Raw genomic sequence first — 23,872 nt, forward strand, 5'->3', positions numbered from 1 at the left:
AGGGCAAGTGTTCTCCCCATTTATTTTTAAGACAGTGCATCAGCTTCAAACTGTACGACAGCAACAAAAAAGAAAAAGCTCTTTTAGAGAAATATAAAATTCCTATAAAACTTTGAAATCAGCTTAAATATACAAACAGAAAATAAACTAAACAGAAATTATTATAACATTAACCTTATTATTAATAGTAAAATATTAAGCTGTGATAATTAAAAAGTTATAGTTATTTTTGCAGCAAGGGAGATACTATCAGCACAAGCATATGAATAACATGACGGATGGAGGTAGACTATATATCTAGAATACTTATGGATAAATATAACCATTTCTGTCCTCACACCTGAACTTCACATCCTCCAGCCTCCTACTTAAACTCCTTTTCAACCATCATAGCCAAAAACACAGCAGACGGTTCAGATAGTGCGTCTTGTTTTACAGATTTCCACACTGTAAATAAGACATCTTAATTATTAAACATCATATTCACCAGAGGATGAACCCAATATTTTTAGATGTATCAACAGGCCTTATTGCAAAACATAAACTGGCAAAAATATTAGTATTAAACACAAAAATCCTAAAATAATAACCGTAACATTCATGAAATCTGGGCACACTGAAGAAAACTGGCTGTATCTATTTGATTAAAAATAATATTTTGTCTGGAACAGCTTTCACAGCAGAAAATTGATCAAGACACTTGTTTATTTCATGCAGTATATTGTTGGATGCTTGATTTGCCTTTGTCCTTCATACCATTTCAATGCCTCTGGTGTCTCCCCTTTTACATTCACTACACTAATGAAGCTTGATTAAAAAAAAAAGTGGAGCACAGACAAAAAAGAGCTGTGGCAACAAGAACATAAGGCATCTTTCCTATAAAAAGCTAACTTTTTTCAGTGCATAATACTCCACATGCATTCTTTCATCTTCTCCAGATATAAAGAGATAAGATGTTTGTGCAAATAACAAGTGTACAGCTCACAGTGCCATTGCCTCTACATGTATCAGGGTCTCGTTAGCGTATGTGCCTTACAAGCACCAGTCCATCTCTTCAGTTCTTGGTATCTAGTCTCCTCTCCACAGACTTTAGCAGCAGTTCGGCATACTGCTCCAGCAGTGCCAGGGCTTTGTCTCCCTCACCTTTCACCCCTTGGTCCCCTCGGGGTCCTTCACACTGTGAGATGGGGTGTGGCAGAGAGTCCAATTCGGACTTGACTGTAAACAGGGCCTCAGACAGGATGTTCCTCATCTCCTGCTGATCTCCACTGGGATGTTGGTCGTCTTGCAGTAGCTGTTGGTAATGAGCACAGACAGTAAGCCAGTCATCCAGGCACATGATTGTTTTTGCCTTATCATTGCAATTTGAATTGACATTTAGGACAAAATGAACTACAGAAACACACAAAGGGTTCAGACTCTCCTAGTCAAAACTTCTGTGAATAGTTACATAAGAGGGAGATTAACTGATCTTCAAAAATTAAAAATTGAACATTCATGTTAACCTTTGCAATGTTATTTTTTTCCTTTTATTTTATAGAAGAAAAAAGGAAAGGGCCTTCATGCTGAATTTTGGACCTTCCAAAACTTTGAGCTTTTTTTTATACTATGACCAAAATTTTACAACAAAAGGCTCCTCTGAGCAGCTACTTAGCACTCTAAAAATTATATCCTTAAACAGCTTCTGACCCATTCGTCAGACTACAGCGGATTATAGAAAAGTCCAAGTAGAACCTTCCTTGCATCCTAAACAAAGTTTTAACATTAGAAGTTTGAAAACCAGCATCTAAAGGTTTAAGATACTTTCTGAAAACAATCTCAGTAGATTGATGTAGTTATTAATATCATGCTAGAACATCTGTTTTGTCAACCATTAAGCATGGATTCAGATTTATCATTCTTTGGGCTAGTGTTGCAGCCAGTGGGATAGAGAAGACAGAAGATCGGATTAAATTTAATGCCAATAATAATTAAAACACAAAAAAAATACAAAAATGCTTAGAAGTAAAAAAAAAAAAAAAAAAGGATGGTGATCCTAAACACATTTGAGGCTGCTTTAGTAGGAACATGCTGAACGGGAGTCCTACAGCTAAAAGGCTCCACCAAGCATCAGCTTTTAAACAAAACACAGTTCAAACTGCAAGCAATAATATGGGAATGTAAAAAAACAATATGAATAGCACTGTCCACTTTAGAGCTTCTGCTGATTTCTCCACTTGAAGCAAAACACACAAACAAAAATGTGTCGTACGAAAGCAGAGCATTTGCTGATTACAAAGATGTCTGTCATCACAGTGGGACAAAAACTCAGTGAGCTAACAGCCAAAGAGTAGCAAACAAAATAATTAATAAGTCATAAATCATGTCTTACTTTTCCTGTGTTGTGGTGAAAATTTTATTCCACCTTTTTTTAAAAAAAAAACTGCTAATGTGTTCTCCGATAACTATGCCTTTGTTTGAAATTAATCATGAAGGTCCTCATAGTTTCTATGACGATGAAGGTGGTTTAACAGTGAAGTTTTCTCTCTTCCTATGATATACTATCTTAGGGTTTAGTCCTTTATAAATCCTCATGGTGTTTCTAAGGTAAATTTGGGAGCTATCTCTCAATTCTCCCAACTCTAACGATTGATAGAGGCGTTAATTATCAACAACTTTTGGTAGAGATATTTACCTGCACAACACCTCTATTAAAACATCTGTAAAACTGCTCAGGATCACTTATTTAGCTTCTATTGTGCACAGTTTTCCTCTAGGAGGCAATTAAACTGTAAATCTTCTCATTTGTTCTGGGTGAATTTACTCTGAAACTGAAACACATTTCTTAATTCTGACACTTGCATGCCACAGTTTTCTTTTGAGTCCAAGATCATACATACAGCCCTTGTAGTTGTGAAGACGCATCATTTATTTTGGGAATGTCATTTAGGACAGGAGGCCTCATCAAGTAGAGGCTAATGTGACTACTTCCCTTTTAGTCTCTGCTCTTTCCACTAACAACACAAACCCAGTCACTGACCTTGGTGTACAGAACAATGGTTTTCCTGAGACTGCTGTGAAGATCAGTAACAGTCTGTCTGCAAGTTTCCACGGTGACCGTATGATCTGAAGCAAGAAACAGAGAGAAAATAACTTTCAACAGCAGCACAGCAAGTGGCAAATCACATACAAAACACACTGGAATCAAACTAAGTAGGCGCACACCAAATGGTGCGGAAAGATCGAAAAGCACTAAAGGAAAGAAGCAAAAGTGATAGAAAAAATGGGATGAGGAGGTTGCTGCAGAAAACCAGGAAGAAGTAAATATGTGTCACAGCTCAAGTCCTCCAGCAAAATTCAACTGTGCAAAAATGTGAGTAGAGCTAAAAACTCCTAAATCTCATGGTTGTGGGCTTGAGATCAGTGTTTTTGAGTGAAGTTAATATCAAGTGTAAGACTGAAAGCGGAACTACAGGATGAGGAGTACAAAACAGGCACAATGATGGAGGATAAAGGCAGAGGAACTGAGGAGCTCTGAGGCCAAACCTGCATGTGGGCTGAACACCTCTTCAGGCACCAGAGGGCGCTCTTTAGTCGAATGTCCTCCCTCCCTGGCACTGGGAATAAATGTCAAAAATGTATGTCAGATAAGGGGTTCCACTAATCCTGATGTATAATGATTTTTGACAGATTGGAACAGAAACTATGAACTCTTAACACTGCAACCCTCTAATGTGCTGAATAAATCATGTAAATAATGAGTGGCTGACTCCATTCTGCTCCTGAAAAGACATGTTTATAGCTGCTTGTGTCTGTTAAAAGTCTTGTTAAATGTTCACAAGCAATGTAATGCTGTACCTTTCTAAAAAAGAGCCCTTTGTCTGCCTCACAGGAAGGGAACTTGGCAACGCTGGATCTAAACTTAGAGACAGCTGCCTGCATCGTGCTGCAAACAAGATAAAAGCATGAAAACACATCTTGTTTGCAATTTAGGGGAAAACAAGATATTCAGAGTGTGCAGCAGGCCTTCTAACTTTGCATTTTTCCAAGAGAAGGAGAAACATCATGATCAGGGTCTGCTGTAGGAGAGGAAGCCCTGGCTGCAACTCCACACCAACTCTGGCTTGGTTTCACCTCCAGACACAGGCTACGTCGAGGACTGAGAGGCTGCTTTGGAAGAGGGATGCGAGACGGCAGGGCACGAGCTGAGTAAACTGTAGGTGTAAGGTGAGAAGGGACTGCAGAGGGGTTGTTTGATGGAGAGCTCGATAAGAGGGATGAGACAGAGGATTGGAAAGTGGTGACAGGGGATGAGGAGAGAAGAGGTGGCTCCACCTCCAGTTCCTCGGATGACCTCCTGCATTTGCGAAAGCTTGGGGAGCATGGTGGAGATCCCGATTGGAGATCGTCTCCCAGAGAGGATGATCGACTGCTTTTGGCCATGGAGCTGGCAGTGGGGTTCATGTAAGAGTGCTGAGGCTTTAGTTTGGGGCTGTCCCATGGCAGAGGCAACTGAGGGGACTGTGGGGACCCAGAGGAAGGTGAAGAAAAGTGAAAGGAAGGTTTAGGTGTGTCATGAGCCAGAGAAAGCTGCTGAGGTCTCTTGCATAGCTCTCTCTGGGCACCAGAAGAAATAGGGGAATGAGGAGCTGGAAGAGAAATGATGAGCAAAGGATCAAAAAAACTTCTTCTATGGTCATAGCAGTATTTTATATTCTGTATGTCACATTTTCTATGAAGCAATTACGCTTAAATATTTTTGCAGCTCAGTATCACCAAATGGGGTTAATATAGTTCAATACAAAGTTAAAGCCAAATATTACACAGAAGGAGAAAAAAAAAAAAGATTATAAAACGTACAGTCTGTGACTAAGTTCTGTGCAGAGTGTGACTTCTGCAAACAAGTTATGTCCAACATAGGTGAAGCTTTAGGTGGAGGGTTGGACATCCTCCAAAGGTGGGATCCTGATGTCTTCTTCTTTAGGGGTCTAAGTTTGGGAGGAGAGCCTGTCTCTGGAGTCCTGCTAAGATTAAAAGAAGTATTGTTAAAATAATCTATTAATTTGCTGTGAATTAAATTTAACTTTTCAATTTTAAACAAAACAATAACTAAACAGAGTACAGTAGTGCCGTCTCCACCATCAACACAATCCTTTTTTTCCTTAACAGGCTCAGAATAATTCTAGAGGTAGCAACCACAGTGAACATAAGAATTGTACAAAAGCACTTCTGAGACCTTTTGGTATTTTAGATTTACTACCCTGAAGAAATTATTTTAAGATCAGAGGACACAACCAATTAATATTATGCAAATATTAATATGCAAAGAGCCTGCAATGTAATAAAGTCCAAGTCTACACTAAAGGGGACAGAAAACACCTGAATAGTCTGAAATGCTTCAAGCCCAGACTTTTCCTCTTTACTTCATGATATAACTTTGTCACACTTTGCAAACAGTCTGCTTTGTGGTCTGTTTAAGACAGCTCAAACTGAGAATAATTAGCCTAAAATCAGCTGACCACTCAGTGTTGGATTCGGCCTTGGACATGGAAATGGAAAATATAAGAAAAATCTGCTTTTTCTCCTTTGTTAAAGAAGATTTTATCATCCAATGAATGAACATGAAATGGGCTCTTTAACATTACATCCCATTAACTGTTAAAATAAACTTTGAGTAAAATTACTTTTCTGTTCACTCAGGTCTTCTTTACACTATATGTGATAATAAAATCATGTTTTTACATGAGCATTATCAGTCTGAATTTGACATTTGACAGGCTCATTTGTGAAAATTTTTTTTTCACAAATGGGCCTGTTGTAAACAAATGACAGAAAACCTTTTTTCTCCGATATGTCGTGACCTGCTTTATATCCATTTTTGCATATTAATGTTTTATAATTACTTATTTACATTTTTTTTTAACTTTTGCTGAACTTTTCTTAAAATAAACCCCGTTCAGCCATCAATCTGTTTTCCTCTTACCCTTCTGTTCTGCCAGGGGACTCAGGGATCTTGTCCTCTGACTTTCGGACCTCCCCATCTTCCATCAGGGGCCGCACTTTTGAGACTGGTGGGTTAACAGAGTGGCCAGTTTGTTCATTTCCAGTCATTTTGGTAAACGGTGACGCCGCTCTGCACAGAGATAAATCAAAGTTATATAAAGTTCCCAAAGGTTTTAGCTGTGCATTTTGGGATCTATATAAATATAAAGCCTTATCCAGCTAGTACTTAGCAAGAAATATTGCATTAATTATTGAGCTCTAAATCTTTAGAGATGTTGGTCTTTTGTGCGGAGCTGCTTGATCTAGAGTCAGGGTAAAACACACCTGAGTGCGCGAGAGAAACAAACTGCTTAGCCTTCCCAAAGACGCAGTAAGGTGGTACGTATATATACAGCTGTGAGCTCATGATGGTCTGAAGTGGTCAGCAGTACCTGTTATTATTTCCTCTGGCCAGGAAGCGTGAAGACATACTGAGCCTGGGGACTCTATTCTGCTCCACTGCAGACGGATGGCAGAAAGAAATAAAGAGGAAAATGGAGACAGAGTCAGAAAGTGGAAGTGAAACCAAGAATTGAATCAATAATGTCTGTGGTTTCTGTGTCTTAAATGTGGGGTGATTTAAAGAAATAGAGAGATATTTTGGGAAGTAAAGCCTCCAGGCCAGAACACCAACAGATGGAAAGTCTTCCCTGCTAGTCTGACTCTTTCCAAGTGAATTTAATCTTCTCACCAAGGATAAGCATATTTTACCAAGTCTCAGACGGGTTTTCTAAAGTCCTACCTGTGGTGCAGCTATCTGCCAGCGTCTCAAAGTTCTGCTTGAGGAAGTCCTCCTGACTGTGATCAGCAGCTGCGTTCACCGTCCTCAGAGCCTCATCCATACTCGTCACTGCTGCCTTTTTCCTCTTTTCTTCTCTTTCCTCATTCTCCTCATCAGAGCTGTCCCGACTCAGAGATTCCTCATCTGCGCAGTCTGGAAAGTGAAACAGAAACAAGTGAAGCTGATTCATAAAGAAATTCAAAACCCTGTTTGATTTTGGTGCATAAAACAAAGATATATGATAATCCTTGACCAGCCAAACCACCAGATTGAATGTTGAGGCTTAACTGGTTTTATTAACTGACATGTTCTGATCTGGTCTAAGGATGAAGAAAACTCTTCCTGGAGTTCTCAGCTTTACTGTATGCTGAAGAGATATTGAAATATCAGAGATTTTTATTTAAAATCCTGCACTTGACACAGAAAACTTGTGTAACTGGATTTTTTTTTAAATTGGTTTCACCTCCTCCTCCTTGTTAAACTCAATCTGTAAAGCTTACTTTTTAAATTGATCATTTGCACATGTCAATCAAATATTTCTATCTACATGCAGGAGCAGAGTCAGATGGGTGGTGAGGGCAATGTGGCCACCTCTGCAATCTGGTTGGACACCCCAGGTAGCACCTCAGGTGATGTACAGGTCACTGGAGGACAGAAATGTATTTCCAGACACGCCTGGAGTCACCATACCAATTAAAATTAAATTTTCAAGTAGTTTCCTAACTAGTCATTTTTTAAAAATATTTCCATTTAGTTATTCAGATAAATAATCTTAAGATGTTTTATTTCTCTCTCATGTGTCCACAGTTATCACAGCAGTGTACAAGAGATAGGAACACCAAAATCTTCTTTCTTGGGATCCCCCTGATAAAGTTTTGCCCACCCTCTGGCTATTCCATGTATATAAACCTAGCTTTGCCACTGTCTACATGCCATCAGGCTGTGGCCTCACCATCCAGGACACGATCTGGGCTGGACTCCCTGCTGTCATAGCCCAGTGAGCAAGCACTGTCTGGGCTGCGGCTGTCCTGGCTCTCACCAAAGACCCCCCTAAAGGGTGTGTTGCAACGTGGCTCCTTCACCATGTAATCTCTGATGTTTGACAGCAAGCATGTGGAGGAAATGAAGAATATGTCACATAGCATACAAAAGCTGTGCTATTATCACTTGAAACAGCATGTACTGGATATGGAGTTACCTATCCTGAGGACTTGTGTCATCCTCAGGTTCCTCAGGGAAGGGCACAGCACCATCTGCTCCCTTATTGCACCTGGAAGTGGGTGAGGACAGAAAGGGTCGATGTTTCCTGGATCGCTCCTCTAAATGCTGCTACAGAAAGCAAAAAACAACTATAAACATGTGGTTCCACCAGTTTAACCTCCTAATCTCTCTCAGACAAATTTGTCTTACCACAGGTTCGTGAAGGCTGATCGTACTCTGCCTCTCTCTGTCAAAAGAGGAGCAATTGGAGTTTTTCTTATGACCAAAGGTCTCAAGCTGCCTTAGGTCCAGCATGGATTTAACCATTAGCTCCAGCGAGCCCATACGATGAGACCAACGCCTCCGCGGACGCTTTGTTGGGTCAGGAACAAGGCTGACAGCTCCATGCTGGAGAAGAAATATAATAATAAAAAAAAAACATTCATCTTGTTTTAGAAGCTAGCACTCGGAAGCATCTTTTTCCAACACACAGCAGAAAATTAGCACATGAGATTTTTTGGCATTTTTCTGCAAGCCAAGAACAAAATTAACAGGATGATTTTATTTTATGCAAAGAAAACATTCCTTGCATTTAATATTTAAAATAAACATATTCATAGTAATGATAATAAAATAATAAAATTTACTTTATTAATCACAAGTGGGATTTTGGTATTATATTATATTATGCAGGGGTGGGTCAGGCCAGGCAGAAGCTTTAGCCAGGAAAAGGGGAGGGCAAATGAGACATTTGTATTTTTAGCCAAATCGTAAGTTTTTCTTCTTCAATATCAGCTGTTTAACTTCATTTGTCAACATCTGGTGATTTTATGGCAGATAATATCACCATATGATAATGTGTAGATGGCTGGTGAGATGATGCTGTATGAATTCTGCATTATGAGCTAGAACAGTGGTTCCCAACCTTTTTTCTTCGAGGACCCCCTTCATGCATAATACTAAAATGCCATGGATCCCCTGCTCCACCCTGTGCTGAAACCATGCTTAGTTTTAGACTTTCAAAGTGAGATTCTCACAATAAATAATGTATTCTAGTTGAGTCCTGTCCTTTGATAAAGCCAAAGTTAAGTTAACAACATACAGCCTTACAATCTGTGGACATTAATCACAATAGCTTTAATGTTCAAACCTCAGGGACTACTGAGCTAGAACATGGTAGAGATGATGCAGAACAACGTATAGAAGTACATGACATGCTGCATTTACTGACCCTTGGACCAGGGGAAGGTCAGTTAACACTTTGTATGCATTGGCTTGCAGAAAAAATGGGCAAATTTCAGGTATAATGGTGAATGGTGATTAACCATAACTAATTAATTTGTAAGCTGTGATTAATCTGGTTAAGATTTTTAATCACCTGACAGCCCTAATACATTATATTGTTATTGTTATTTTATTCAATCTTCTAAGAGTCCTACCTTCCTCAGCTCCCAGTCCTGTCCTTCATCTGAGCATCCTGTGAGACAAAAGTACATAATAACAAGTTTTTTTTCCACAATAACAGGAAGGACTTTTTATGTGTTTTTTTTGTTTGTTTTTTTTTTTTTTTTGGTTTGGCCATATTCCACATAGAGCAGATGCTCATATTTATTGAATGAAGCATCCCTCTACTACCTTCTACATTTCTTTCATCCACTTTATTTATGTTCTCTTGTTGATAGTGATCAGATGGTACCTGTGTCCTCCTCCCCATGGCTGCTGTCAGTGGAAGTGATGCTTGTGTTGTCATCTTGATCATTGGCATCATTGTTCTCCACTTGGTCCTCCTCCTCCTCCTCGGGCTCATGGTCACTCTCAGAAGACAGACCACTCAGAACTGGAGCGCTATACACCTCCCTCCTACAGTGAAACGGTGACAAAGTAAAACTGATGAGTATTCTGTGACCATTAGCATGTAAGTGGGCTCTTTACCATCAGCTCTGGGTTTCTTGGTGAATGTTGTAAACATGCAATTGTGTGTTGTCACCTGATTCTTGGGGCTTTACAGGGTGGTGTGTTTGGGCTTTGCTGGAGTTGGTACAGCCTCTCTTTCATGGTGATCGTTAGTTCTGGAGAAAGTCGCCACACAAAGATACAGCTGGGATATAAAAGCACACAAGAAATCAACAGATTAAAACAAAAAAATTTCATTTCGGAAAATAAAAAGACATTCTGAAAACACATTGCTAGAGTTATTTCCTCTAAAAAGAAGCTGATGATCACTTTCAACAGAGTACTCTCCAGTCAAATATTATAAATATACATATATATATATGTATATATATATATATATATATATATATATATATATATACACACACACACACACACACATACAATCTTAAAGATGAAGGGAATAGGGAACTAGTAACTTTGCTTCTTCCTGGTCAAAAGCTGCAAGATATCATTTAGAGCAGGGGTGTCAAACTCCGGTCCTTGAGGGCCGGTATCCTGCAGGTTTTCATTGTTTCCCTGATCTAACACACCTGACTGAAATTAATGGGTTATTGTGAAGATATTGACAAGATCCATTTGGATCCATTTGATTTTATTCAGGTGTGCTGGAGCAAGAAAATAACTAAAACCTGCAGGATAGCGGCCCTTGAGAACCGGAGTTTGACACCCCTGAATTAGAGTATTGCAGTGGGTTGGGAGCAGCTATTACTAACATTTTTTAATTGCATAAGGCTGTTGGTCAACTGCATGAGTACAAAAGAAGCATATAAAATTAAATGATTGTGGAGTTCATGGGACAACTTGTCAAGACTGTCCAGATTTTGAATACTTAAAAGATCCTTGCTTATGTCATTTTAAATACAGAACAGACTCTCACCTGTCTCCCGATACAGAGATCAAATGTTTGCAGTCGTTGGTAAACTTCATCCCAGTGACAATTTCTGCAAAAAAAGAAAAAAATTGACTTGAAATTGAATTGACTTGGTATGAAAGTGTTTTTCTTCTGTTATGCAAGTGATTTTTTTTCTGTTTTTTACCAGAATGTCCAGACATAGTGGCGACACACTCCCCGGTGTAGAAGTCAAAGATGCTGATGTTTTTATCGGAGCAGCTGGTGGCCACATATTGACCCGAAGGATCGATCTGAACCTGTCGGAATAAATGCAGTGGTGTTCTTTAGTTGCTGAAGTGTATATTTAGATAGGAAAAGGTCTCAGGAGTGTTGATTGCAGGAAATGTTACCCTGAGCAGACTGCCATCTTCACTCAATGATCCTTTGTAGAGCTTTTTCTGTTTGCCACTGTTGATATTGAAAATCCTGCAATGAGAAAATAAACAGGAAGTTTTAAAATGCAAACCAGGGGAACTTTTAGTAAAACACAGAAACACGGTTACACACTCACCTGATGCAGCGGTCCTGACAGCCGACAGCTGCGTACTTGCAGGTGGCGTCTACCCCCATGTCATAAAGTGTGGTTTTCCTCACCATGTGGTGAGAACGCCTGAACTCTGTTCCTCTGTCAGTCTGCAAAATAGAAAGTGACACTGCCAGCGTTATATGGAGAGGTGCTAATTGAAATACAGATTGCTCTTATAGTAGCTTACAGTCATTTGAGAATAAAGTTTTACACTTTAGGAAATAACAGAATAGATATTAAAATGAGGTAACTAAAACCTCAGATTAATAACAACACATGATGACTTACACTTGGTCATTACTAATTTAACAAAAACAAAGCCAAACTGCAAAGAGGGTAACAGCCAGGTGTGCAATCAAATTTTCTTGATTCATTTATCATCAACAGTCTGAGCACCTCTTTAAATGCAGAAGCCTTGGCAATTTGTTTGTTCAAATGATTCAGCTATGTGTTAAAAGAATGCCAAGGAGGAAAGACAACAGCAATTATCTTAGAGAAGAAACTGTTGCTGGATATCAATCTGGGAATTAAAAACAATTTGAAATCAATGATCCCATTGTGAGTGAGTTTATTCAGTGGAAAACATTCAGTCAGTTGTCATTAATCTTTACAGTATTGGATGTCCTTGCAAGTTCATCACAAAGTCATTTCATGCAGTTCATAAATAAGACAGTACAACCACAAAAGATTTGGCTTGTTTGAGCTGTCAGGAGAAATCCTCTTCTCTCTGAAAAGAGCATGGCAGCACAGATTAGGTTTGCAAAGTTGCATCTAAACAAGCTGCAAGACATCTGGACAATATCCTTTAGAGAAATGAGAACAAATAAAGATGTTTGATCGTAATCCACAACATCATATATAAAAAAACAAAAGACAAACAAAGCATATCAGCACAAACACCTATTACTAACTGTCAAGCAGGGTGGTGGAGGGATGATGATTTGGGAATTATTTTGCAGCCACATGTCTAGAATGTCTAGAAAAGTAAAACCTTAGAAACAGAAAGACAGTGTTCTCCCTTTTGTCCATGTCTGTTGAATGCAGATTATAACCAAACGTAAAAAAGAGAAGGAAAAAACATTCTCCCTGGAATTATGGCAATAAAGTCAACCAAAAGTCACTGTTTAGTTCACTCAGACAAGTCAACATTATATAGCACATTTCATGCATTAAACAAAACAATGTGTTTTACACAGAGACAAAATTCAAAACATGCATTTGGAGCACACATACACTACTTACAGATATTCAGCGTTTGTGTGATGTCAAAATGAACCTAAAATGCATTAGATTAACTTTATCTGACCTTCTCTTAACTTTTTAATGCATATGTACAACCTTTTAATGTTTATATCCTTATTTCATAACGTGCTGTTCTCTAACAAGGTAATTAACCACAAAAACACCAAAAGAAGTGTCTAAACTATGAATTGGCCACTAAATGGTCCGGGTCAGTGACAACTTGTACCTAAACATTCCTCTTCATTGTACTGTTCACATTTTGACATCAAACCAAGAAGACACCTAACACATGACAAGTTCTTGAAACGTTGACATTTTATGTTGTGGTATATCAACCACTGTTGTTGGCATTTGCTTCGGTCAGTTGTTTGACATGGAGAATTACCATTGCATGATTCTACTTAATTCTAATAATTCTACTTACATTTTATATGTGAATGTTGAGGTTGCATGCTGCAACACCAGCAATACTTTCTATTTTCATTTCCACATCTAGTCTGTGTGTAAGCATGTTCATAGCTGTACTCACATTTACACACATTCCTGAGCACAAGTTGGTAAATTCCACACATTTTGTGGAAATGTTCTTGCACACTTATTGTGCACATATTTGTGTGTAAGCATGGTTGAAAGATGAGGCCCCAGTTCAATTACATGCATAAATATCCATAGCAATGCATTTATTTATATGGTTAACAAGAGCAATATCAGTCTATACAATCAAACATCTGAGAGTTGCAGACAGTTGCATTAATGCACAAAGAAAAGTTTTTGCCTTTGTTAAAGTTAGTTCAAGTGTAGCAGAATGCATAGGCTTGGGTAAGATTCAAAAGCTCATTATCATTGAATATTATCATCATTTGGAAGATGTGGTTGGACAGCTACAGTTCATTTAGGGTCCTTTAAAAGCAGTACAGAAGATGCTCATTTATGCTTCGTCTGAGTTTGAAACTATCACAAAGACCTTCGAGAAGGCTGCTGTGGGGAAGCTTTAATAACAAGGCTAACAAGCCATTGTTTATTGTGCTCGAAGAAACTCTCCGAATCCCAGCAGCAGCCTGATTTATGACTTAAGTTTGAGAGGAATGCTGTAACTTATGCAACTCCAACTGAGCACAAATCAGTCCCTGTAACCAGAAGCAATTTCAGAGGAAAGAACGGAGCATGACGCCTTGTCAAATTTTCCCTTTCTTGTACAGATTGTAGTTTTACTGTTTAGCTGAACAGTGAGTCCTAATTTGGAGGAAGCAATAAAGATTTTTAAAGTGGCAAGGAATGCCATAAGGTTAGATCATGTTTTTTTGTTTTGTTTTTTGTTTGGTTTATAGTGGCCCCAGAAGGCTCTTTTTACACAGCATGGACATAATTTCACTAGAAGCTGACCTAAGATTCAGTTCAGTATCTTTGTGTGAATTTACGACGAATTTAATTTGAAAGGGCACATGTATTAAACATTTTTCAGATGTTACCTTATGTGCTGTGTGGAAGTAGATGCTCTTGTCTGCCCCACAGCTGATCATCCTCACCTTGTTGTCATTAGCTATAAAAGAAAAACAAAAACAACAATTTAAAAATCGATTATTTAGTCAAATCGGATGAACTCCAACAAATAAGGCCTGAGGCAAACAGTCAACTGGCTACGTCTCATCAAAACACCACCACTTGTGTTTAATGATAATTTAAAAACCATGCAAAAGTCCAAAAATAGTAGGCTATAGAGGCGTTGCAAATAATAGACTAAATTATTTAACTGATTAAAGAGAGTAAACAAAGTGCAACATAAAAAGCTTTTGCTCGGTTACGACATGCTGAAATTAAAATGACTATTAATGATCTAAGAAAGCAGTGCTGAGAGCAAATAAAAAGAGGGGCTTTGCATGGGACTGCGTGGAGATGATAGTAAGGATTAAGAAAAGATTATCCTTCAGATGTCTGCTGTATCTCAAGTGGCTCACCGGCAAAGCGGACGGCTGTTATGGATGAAGAGTGCTGGTCGAGCGTCTGCACCAGACTGTAGTCATTATCTGCATCCAGGACGTGGATCAGACGGTCCCTGCTGGCTGTGGCCAGCAGCTTCAGACCTTACAGTGATAAAGAAGACCATGTGAATGTACAGCTAACACACAGATATTCTTAAAGCACGCTTTAAAAAGTCACTAACACACACGCTAACCTGTTTCTGGTTTGCTGTATTCAAGACAGAGGATCTCAGCATCATGGGCATCCACTTTCAGTACCTCCTCCTTGCTGCTAAGGTCATGAACTCTGCGCAACACAAGCTCACATTTTAAAATAGAGGTCACCCGATTCAGTCATCTGTCTCTGTTTCAGGCCTCTTCCATTACCTCAGCATCCCATTGCGATCTCCAGATGCCAGGTGTTTGCCGTCTGGACTGACACAGATGGTCCTGATGCCTGTCCTGATTTCTGCTGTCTGTGTATCCCCTGATTTATCTGTGTTCACATTAGTTGTAGATTCAGGATCCAGCAGGGTGTTGGTGTTCCCATCTATGTAGATTATATTCAGGAGGTCCTGCAAAGCAGCAAAAGAAAGAATTTGTACTTGACTTGTCAACAGTTTTCTTTGAAGAAAAAAAAAGTGGGTGCTTTAATTCAAACTCACATTGCTGAGGATATTCTGAGGATGAACATGAATTTGTGTCCAGTCATCTGTGCACCACAATCTTATGGTGTTATCAGCTGAACACGTCAGGAATGTGCCTGATGACAGGCCGGCAACAAATTCTCCAGGAACATCTGGAAACACCTGAGGAAGGATGATCAGTTCAGGGAAAATTAATCCCATTTGGGAAAGAAGTATGGATTTACAACATGAAAGCAAGTCAGCAGTCAGTTAGCTTAGCACCAAGCAGACTCTTGAGTACGTTATATCTTCTGGAAATCAGGCCTTTGGAAATCAGATCATCTACTTGTGTAACTGTTCTTGGTAAGAAAAACATTGCACAAAATAGCCTTGCTGCATTCCTAAAGCTTAAAAATTTTCATTTTAAGCTGCACATATCAAAACTTTTAAACCAATTCTAATCCATAAAAGTACAATTATATAATTAGTACATATTCTGACCTATCACAAATTATAATAATAATATCCATCAGTCTGTTCCCAGTGCTAATTTTCTGTAGTTAATGGTTTGCCTAAAGAAGCCCAGTTCTGAAAATAGTCTGGGATGGATAAATTCCCTCGTTGTTGCACAAATCTTTCTTTTAATCTTTGTTGTTGAGTCCTTACTGAGCCAGGGTGATTTAAAGTGCATGTGTTCTGGCTCTTAAAGAGGTGTTACACTTTTGCTTCCGGCTGTGAGTGCTTACCTCCAGGTCCCAAACACAGGCAGCGTGGAAGAGGGCAGAGTTCACCTTCCCCACCCTGTGCACATCTCTTGCATCCCACACATACAGGCTGTGGTCATTGTACACACAGCTGAGCCAGCGGCTGACAGGGTCGAAAGTCAGAGCGATTGCATCTGGGTAACGGGCGTCCAGCTTGGTGTTAAATAAGTGGCTGAGGGAGGGAAGTGATTTGTTAAGGTGGAACAGTGAAGGCAGGAATATGTTTAAACTCAAGAAAAATAAACTTTAGGAGGGATTTAGTCTGTGCACTGAAGCCACTTGAGACAGGTGGGTCTGTAAATAGCTGTAGATCTGATCCTTCAGTTGATCGCTGCCAAGAAAAAGGCCACGTTACTCTTCAGCTCCTCCTTACCTGGCCTCTGTGACGGCAGAGACGTCAGAGCCAAGGGGGTGCGGCTGTGGAAGCGTGCAGACAAAGTGCAGGTCAACGGGACTGAAAGCTCGCACCATCCCATCAGCACAGCCACAGAAGATCATGTCTTCAGACAGACACAGAGTCTGGGCCACATCAGTCTGCAGGGCGAGGCAGACATGAATATCAACCCAAATTGCAGCTCTTCATAAAACATTCATAATACTGTGATGGTTAAAAAAAACACTAAATTTTGTGAATATTACAGATTTGTTTAGGGGAGTTTAAGTTACAGAGGACTTTTAAAGCCTCCTCACTGGAATTCTTCCAGATACATCCTGTACTTGTCCTTGCTAATTCATCTTTGATCCTCTGGCAGAAAGCCGGAGCAGGGCCAGCACACCTTTATCTCCACCTCTTGATTAAGCATCACAGTTGGATACTAATCTAAATCATTACTGGCTGTAAGGCAGAACCACAATAAGAACTAAATAATTCATGAAGAGGCTTGAATCAGACCTGTCCGCTCATAACATTTTATGACTGATGAGTAGAAACACATTTTCACTGATGCTGGAGACATCCCTATCACTCACCCGTAGATCCACCCACTTGTCCAGCATCCTCTTGCTGTTAAACTCACACAACAGCCCAGAGGAGGTTATGCAGAAGGTGCAGTCAGATTTAGAGCCGCGCCCACAAGCCACATCGCAGAAGAAGTTGTTCCTCAGCTCTCCCAGCAGGCCGGAGCGGCCCAGCAGAGGAACAGGAGCGCTGGCCTACATACCACAGACGGATGAGGGTTAGCTAGTAAATCTTAAGCAGTTACAACAGGACCTTTATTTTAATGGTTCTCAGCAGTATTGAAGCAAAGAGAAGACTTGCGATTTATATGAGCAGCACAAACTTTATCAAAGCCAGATCTGCAGCATCTTTCCATACCTTGCTGGCCTTGCAGTGGTCCAGATACCAGAACCTGACATGCCGGTTCCCAACAGTGACAAAGTAGGAGCTGTCCTCGGAAAAAGACACACCTGTCACTTTGCTGGACACTTTGTTAGCAGCCACGATTAAATCTTTCTGCAAGAGAACAACAAATGACAGCCTAATCAATCAATCAATCAATCAATCAATCAATCAATCAATCAATCAATCAGTCAATCAATCACTTTATTTATATAGCATGTTTTCAGGTTAAAACAAACCAAATAGAAATGATCACTAATCCAGATGTGAATAATAGTAAATTATTATTAGTTATTTGTATCTCTTTTACTAATCAGTTAGCTTAGCATTTTAGCTCTAAATCAAGCAGACCAGATTTTCCTACCTTAAAATCGCAGTTACCTTCAAAATCTTGTAACTTTACACAGATTTATAAATTTTGCAGTCACTTGCCACACAAGCCTTATAGAGCAAGTACACATCTGTTTGTACAGACGTAGCATAAACATTAAGAAATTTTGTATTTGGTTGGCTTTTTCGTACCTTTGATAATATCAATTGGTGTTGCATTATAAATCATTGGAAAGACTGATTAGTCATCTTTACAAAGAGGCATAACTTTAGGGTCCTTTGCACTTTTCTCCTCCTGGTATTCACTCTTGTTTTGAGATTCAAGTGCTGCCAGGTATGTGTCAGTCACAGATGTATAACTGACACCTGACTGTTAAACAGACATATGACAATGCCATTGGTGATGTCATTATCTTTACAACCTAGGACCTAACTCCATCCTCCAGCCCCACAGAGCAAGGATCATCACTAAGTCTGCCATGACTTCAGACCTCATCCCAGTTGAAAACAGGCTGTACTTGGCCAAAACAACCATGCTAGTTGACCTTCACCACCTCCTGGTTCAGGACTGGGATGCCATCCCATAGTAAAATGTCACCAGGCTGGTGACCAGCAGAGATGAGGAAGAGGTGCCAGGCTGTTGTGGCTGTGTAATGATCTTCCACACGCTTCTGAGGTCCCTGATAGTGTAAAAAGTGCAAATGTATGTTATCACTGTGGGCGAGTGCAATCTTCTAATCCACCAAAAAGCTCGAAATAAGAGTGAGCACCAAAAAGCGAATATTGCAGGGTTTAGCGGCGTTGCTCATTCCACAGATATATGATCCTTACCAGTTATACCTTGTTGTAAATGTGATCTAATCAGGTTTCCAAAGATGTATAATTCAACACCAATAGGTATTATTAAAGAAGAGAAAACATCAACAAACACACATTTTTTTATTTCTTGTTATGTTCATATTTCTTTATAAACATTATGAAGCTCTAAATTTGCTCGATAATTTAGATCAAAAAGTGAAATTCTGGTCTATTCTCTGTAAAAGTGTAATGCCCAAAAAACAGGTTGAACAAACACAATTGCCATCTGTATCTGGTGTTTACATGGCAAAGGAAGAATATCAGCAAGTAGACCTCCTAAAAACCTTTGTATTTAGACAAACCTTCCACGCCCAGACGTTCACCATCATGTCATACTGGTTTCCCACACTGACTATGTATTTGCCATTGGGAGAAAAAGCCACACAGGAGATGCCATATTTGTGCTTCTGCAGCTCCGCCACCTGCCTTCGCTCTGCAACATCCCACAGCCTCACTGCTGGCAGGTGACCGCTCTGATGATGAGGAAAAAGAGATAAAAGGTTAAAATGTGACCTGAGAAGACACCGTGTGCACGATGATGTGCACATTATTTTGTGTCCAGAATAGAAATCAACTGGAACTGGCAACAAACAGAACAGTGTTCACCTGTCCTTCCAGTCTACTGAAAACAGTTACTTATCCTCATTCCCTCCTCTGGATCAGTAGTTTAGTTTCTTATTATAATATAGCAGGTGGACTTTTGAAAGGCCTCATTCACTGAGGCAGAAGTCTATCAACTAAAGAGTTATAAACGGAACAAATCAAGATTCATTTAATGTGAGACCAAACAGATAGCATGTTTGCTATCAGCCTGTCCCTGTATGCAAATCAGCCAGCATTTAATGAATGAGCGTGTGTGAGGGGGGTGGAAAGATAATTCACTCAGAAATATCTTCAACTCTTTAAAGGCTTAAATGAAATCCTCTAACTGAGCTGTGATGTTCTTAGCTTTGATCACAGAGCACAGCAGGTACACAGAAAACTTTGATGCTCCTGGTAGCCAATCCAACTGGAAAACCGCCATGTATATCTGTAGATTTCCCAATAATGCTGTAACCAGTTTCATGACTTCTAGCATCTCTGGAGGGAAGCCACAAACTTTGGCATTCAGCTGGTGTGTTTGGTCTTTTAAACTTTGCTCTCCACAGTCATGGCAACCACTGCGTGCCTGCTTCTTTAATCGGCTTTGATTTGCTGGGTCGGATTAAGGTAGAGTGTTGTGTCGAGGTTCATGTTGTAACTACAACAAAACTGAGTAAAGACATTTCACCGCATTTAAGGCCGTGACACAACAAAATCTGGATGCTTTAAAGGGTGAGGGTGTAACAAGCTGAGAGCATAAGGAGACCGCACAAGTCTCTTAAATAATCAGCATCCTGCAAGAAGGAAAACATGCTAAATCTTCCTCATCCTGCACATAACTGCAGCCTTAGAATCTATTTAATCTAATGGCTAAGTGCCTCAGTAAACATGTAAATATTTATCATTGTAATCAGCAGTCTACTGAAACATTAACCTTCTAAAAATCCTTGGGAGAAGTACAAAGAATGGAAGGAATGGGCGTTTAGATACTCACCTCTCCTGTCACCAAGTACTTTCCATCAGGGGAGAAGGACAAGGCTGTGATAGTTTTTCTGTTATAGTGAGACAGAGATTAGTACCTCAGTATGACTTAAAGTCTGGCTAATTCAGAGTTTTATATTGCTTTGTACATAGATATGTAAACATCTCACCTTGATGTGTTCATAATGTGAAACTGTCTGTTCTTTTTGGGGTTTAGCAAGACCACCACACATCTGTAGAAAGAAAGGGAAACATTTCAATAACAAATATAGGAACATGTCTGGAAACATTATACGCACTACTTCTGAAAAAATGTACTGAACTCACAATTTAATGTAAGTGGAAATGTTTCATTTTGTGATTTTGACTGCTTTATCATCCTTTAAGCTTTCCATTTTTATGGAACAGAGGGGTTTGGGGCCAGTCAGCTGGATACTGCATTACTGGTATTGATTATTGATGATTACATATGTAATTAACTAATATTAAGAGCCGATGCACTGAGCTCAGCTCACTTCTGAATTCGCCTTAAAATCGGAATTCATTGTCACAGTGTATACAAGAAGTTGGTCAGTCAAAAAAGTTGAAGTATTTTTAGAATTTTAGAAAATTTCCTGAATCTTTTGAAACAGGCTTTGTATTTTCTAAGTTTAAACACAATGAGAAGTGTATGATTTGTGTGCTTTTTAAAGAAAATACCCAAATTTCAGGGGGCATAAAAATATAAGAAATCAACATTTTTAAGAAAAATTTTAATGTTTTTGTAAAACATTACATAACTATTTCAATTCTGTGAGCTAAATATGAAGCTAAAACTGGTTAGTATTCACTACAGGCATGGTAGGTTTGTTTAGAAAGACGGGGGACATATAATAATTTCATTCATTTATTTATTCAAAATGAAAAAAAAAACAAAAAAATGTATTTTTCATAAAAATGTTGTAAAGCTGGACATATTTTTCTTAAATGTATTTTTAATCAGTCTTGTAAATATCATAGATTAGCCTAATTTAAGCTAAGAAACTAATGACCAAAAACTAATTATACATCAAAGTCAATATTTAGGCTGCCCTATTGCATTATTAGTTCTCGTGTAGTATTAGATTTCAAATTTCCTGTCCTCTGAAGTCATTTAAGGACAAAAATGTCTAATTAAGTCCAGTTTTTACCACATTTCTCAGTCTCATAGATTGGGAAATAAAATCGTGCTTTCTGTGCTGTCAGGATTTGAATTTTTGAGAAACTTTGTAAAAAATGGTCATTGTTACTGTTCACCACTAAAATCAGCTATTTTAGCCATTAAACAGCTGTGAGATTAAGTTATCAAACTGGCATTTAAAGGAGTAAAATCCTCAAGATTCTTTAGTCTTTGGTAGTTTTGAGCAGGCCTTAAGTTGTTAAAAAGATTAATTCATGAAAAATAAAGTAGAAAATAATGTGAAAAGCTTTTATAGTGGCTTTTTTTAAGCGGTGTCCTTAATAACTTTTGGGTTTTCACAGTGCTCTGTTGATCTATTACACAAATTAAAAGTTGAATACCAAAATCTGTGAAGAGAGAGATTTCCTTTTTCCTTTTTTTGATGTCCAATATGATCGGCAGATCGAGAGGAAAGATTTGCCCAAAATGTCCATGATGATTCATGAGGGTTGACTACATTTTTTATTAGTTTAAAATGAACATCCTGAAAACTATTTAAAACGCAAACAAACTGCATAGGAGTCTGGTGATTTTTTTACTTTAATTTTTCAAACACTTTTTCAGTAAATGTTCTTTTACGCATTCAAATCATCCTGTTTCCTGTCAATAGAACTTCTTTTTTGCACCTTGTCAACGTGAAGTACACAGATCCATGGTCCACTTGTTACTGGACTATTTGTTCTTGAGCTCTGTGCCAGAAAACAACATTCCTTCTTCCAAAGCTTGTAAAGATTTAAAGTGGGACAGCAGGTGCCTTGCTAGACAAATTGCCAGACAGACTTAGTGCACAACCAAGCAAGTATAAAGCTTGTTAAAAAATGACAGACACAACGAGATATCTACCACATGTACAGAGAAGGGCTAATGCCTGCACATACAGTGCACACTTGAGCTAGGAATATTATAAACACCTCTCAGTCTCATGCTTTCTTTTCAGCTATTGACCCTCTTAGTATTAATACGGCTTTGTTAGAAGATTTTAAAGCACAAAAGCAGCTCAAGTGCATGGATTGCGTTACAGCCTTGCCGGACCCACTGTGCTTGTTATTAAATTATGCCGGCACCCCAGTGGTGCTGCTGCAGGTCTTGAGCACAATTTCTGTCGATCTATTCCACAGTAAGTTGGCACAGCTAGTGTCACTGTTTGCACAGAGTAATAATACTACACAAAGCTCTGTAGCTCATCACAAAAAGAAGCAAAAAAAAATTTTAAAAAAGCCTCCCTGAGGATGGGATTGAAAAAAAAAGCTTTGGAGTTTCTCTGATGAGGAAGCCCACAGAGCTCCCCTCCTCAGCTCCTCTGAGATAGTGCACAGATAACACTCACACACAGAAATTTGCACGCTAAACTGTCAGCAGGAGGTAGCTATGATAAGGGAACCCGGAGTGTGTAAAGTGCTGATAAAGTCAAAGGGCAGATGATGCGATAATGATACATAAATGGTTTCATTCATCTTACCCTGCAGGATAGGCCACAAGTCCAGATCGGGGATCGCAGGCCAGTCCACTGTTTCCAGAAGCGGTGATGCCCAGGACCTTTTCCAGTGTCACCTGTAGGGACACAACACATACCACAGTAAGAAGGGAAAAAGAGTTGGTCAACAGACAGAAAAACAAACCAGGGGTGACGAATTAAACACAAGTTATTCTGTAGGTGCACACTGGCACAGAAGCACATGTTCTGTCTTTCATTGTTAACATGCAACATAACACCTCCTTCACGTTTCAACTAAGAAGGAAACTTAAATGGTTTTTTTTTTCAACTTTAAATCATAAAGGTTATTACCTGAAACATTCTCAAGATCAGGTTTAGCCTTAAACAGAGTATGTGACAGTTGGCTTTCCAAGTCTGTCTGTCTGAGGAATTATAAAACAGCTGCTGGGGTTGAATTAAAAAAGCATGAATGCAGCTGAGTCTGTGGTGTCCTACTAACACACATGCACCATTATAGCTAACAATGAAAGACCTAATAACATTATAAAGATGTCTTCATAAGCCAAAAGAGTCTCTAAATCTGATTAGAAATTATTTGAAAGTGTTTATAAAGCAAATATAAATCGTGGAAGTAAAGAGACTTGGGGTTCTTAGGTTGGGAAAAACTGAACTAGTAATCACTTTGCCTCTACCATTTATTATATGCTTTGAAAATGTAGTAGTAAAATATTTGGACTACATGATCAATTATATTCATTCGGGATAACGGGTTTTATTTATTTATTTATAAGTTATTTTACTCACTTAACATAATTACTCTTCTAATACAGGAAGACCTACCTTGCTGGTGAGGTTTTCTTTGCTGCTCTTCTTGTTCTTGATTGATGGTGAGCGCAGCAAATTCCTAATACGGCTTTTAATGGTGAATCCATCGCCTGGCATTTTGTATTCAGTCTCGAGGCACCAAAAGGAGAACCGCTGGCCGTCCACTGAGACAGATAAACCACCAAGCAGCCGAGCGTGGCGCACTGGGTGACCAAGGTATCCTCCTGCCTCCAACCACCACCTCCTCCAGAGACTAACTTAACTACACAGCTTTTACAAAGTCAGGCAGCTCTTCTGCTGCCGGGACATGTGGACACTAATCTCTTGAGTGGGTTTAGTGCTATCCTTCTCTACTGTG

At 39.1% G+C, this 23,872-nt stretch overlaps 1 protein-coding gene across 1 annotated transcript; it reads right to left on the reverse strand.

The window, feature by feature from the left end:
• Nucleotides 1-194: 194 nt before the first annotated feature.
• LOC121634233 (mitogen-activated protein kinase-binding protein 1-like) lies at nucleotides 195-23,631 on the reverse strand. Its single transcript, XM_041976749.1, has 33 exons — nucleotides 23,530-23,631; nucleotides 22,714-22,805; nucleotides 20,227-20,289; nucleotides 20,070-20,127; nucleotides 18,796-18,966; nucleotides 17,282-17,419; nucleotides 16,936-17,118; nucleotides 16,340-16,500; nucleotides 15,949-16,138; nucleotides 15,242-15,385; nucleotides 14,964-15,151; nucleotides 14,792-14,883; nucleotides 14,574-14,699; nucleotides 14,088-14,158; nucleotides 11,362-11,483; nucleotides 11,201-11,276; nucleotides 10,996-11,107; nucleotides 10,836-10,899; nucleotides 9,990-10,100; nucleotides 9,699-9,862; nucleotides 9,442-9,479; nucleotides 8,213-8,410; nucleotides 8,001-8,131; nucleotides 7,755-7,894; nucleotides 6,764-6,955; nucleotides 6,414-6,480; nucleotides 5,963-6,112; nucleotides 4,840-5,000; nucleotides 4,014-4,628; nucleotides 3,838-3,925; nucleotides 3,526-3,596; nucleotides 3,020-3,105; nucleotides 195-1,294 (listed from the first exon to the last, which is right to left on the reverse strand). Exons 1-33 carry the CDS (start codon nucleotides 23,629-23,631, stop codon nucleotides 1,055-1,057), a joined length of 4,605 nt encoding a protein of 1,534 aa, XP_041832683.1. The 3' UTR covers nucleotides 195-1,054.
• Between the last annotated feature and the right edge of the window lie 241 nt (nucleotides 23,632-23,872).

Source organism: Melanotaenia boesemani, chromosome 22 (assembly GCF_017639745.1).
Source record: "Melanotaenia boesemani isolate fMelBoe1 chromosome 22, fMelBoe1.pri, whole genome shotgun sequence".
NCBI classification, from domain to species: Eukaryota; Metazoa; Chordata; class Actinopteri; order Atheriniformes; family Melanotaeniidae; genus Melanotaenia; species Melanotaenia boesemani.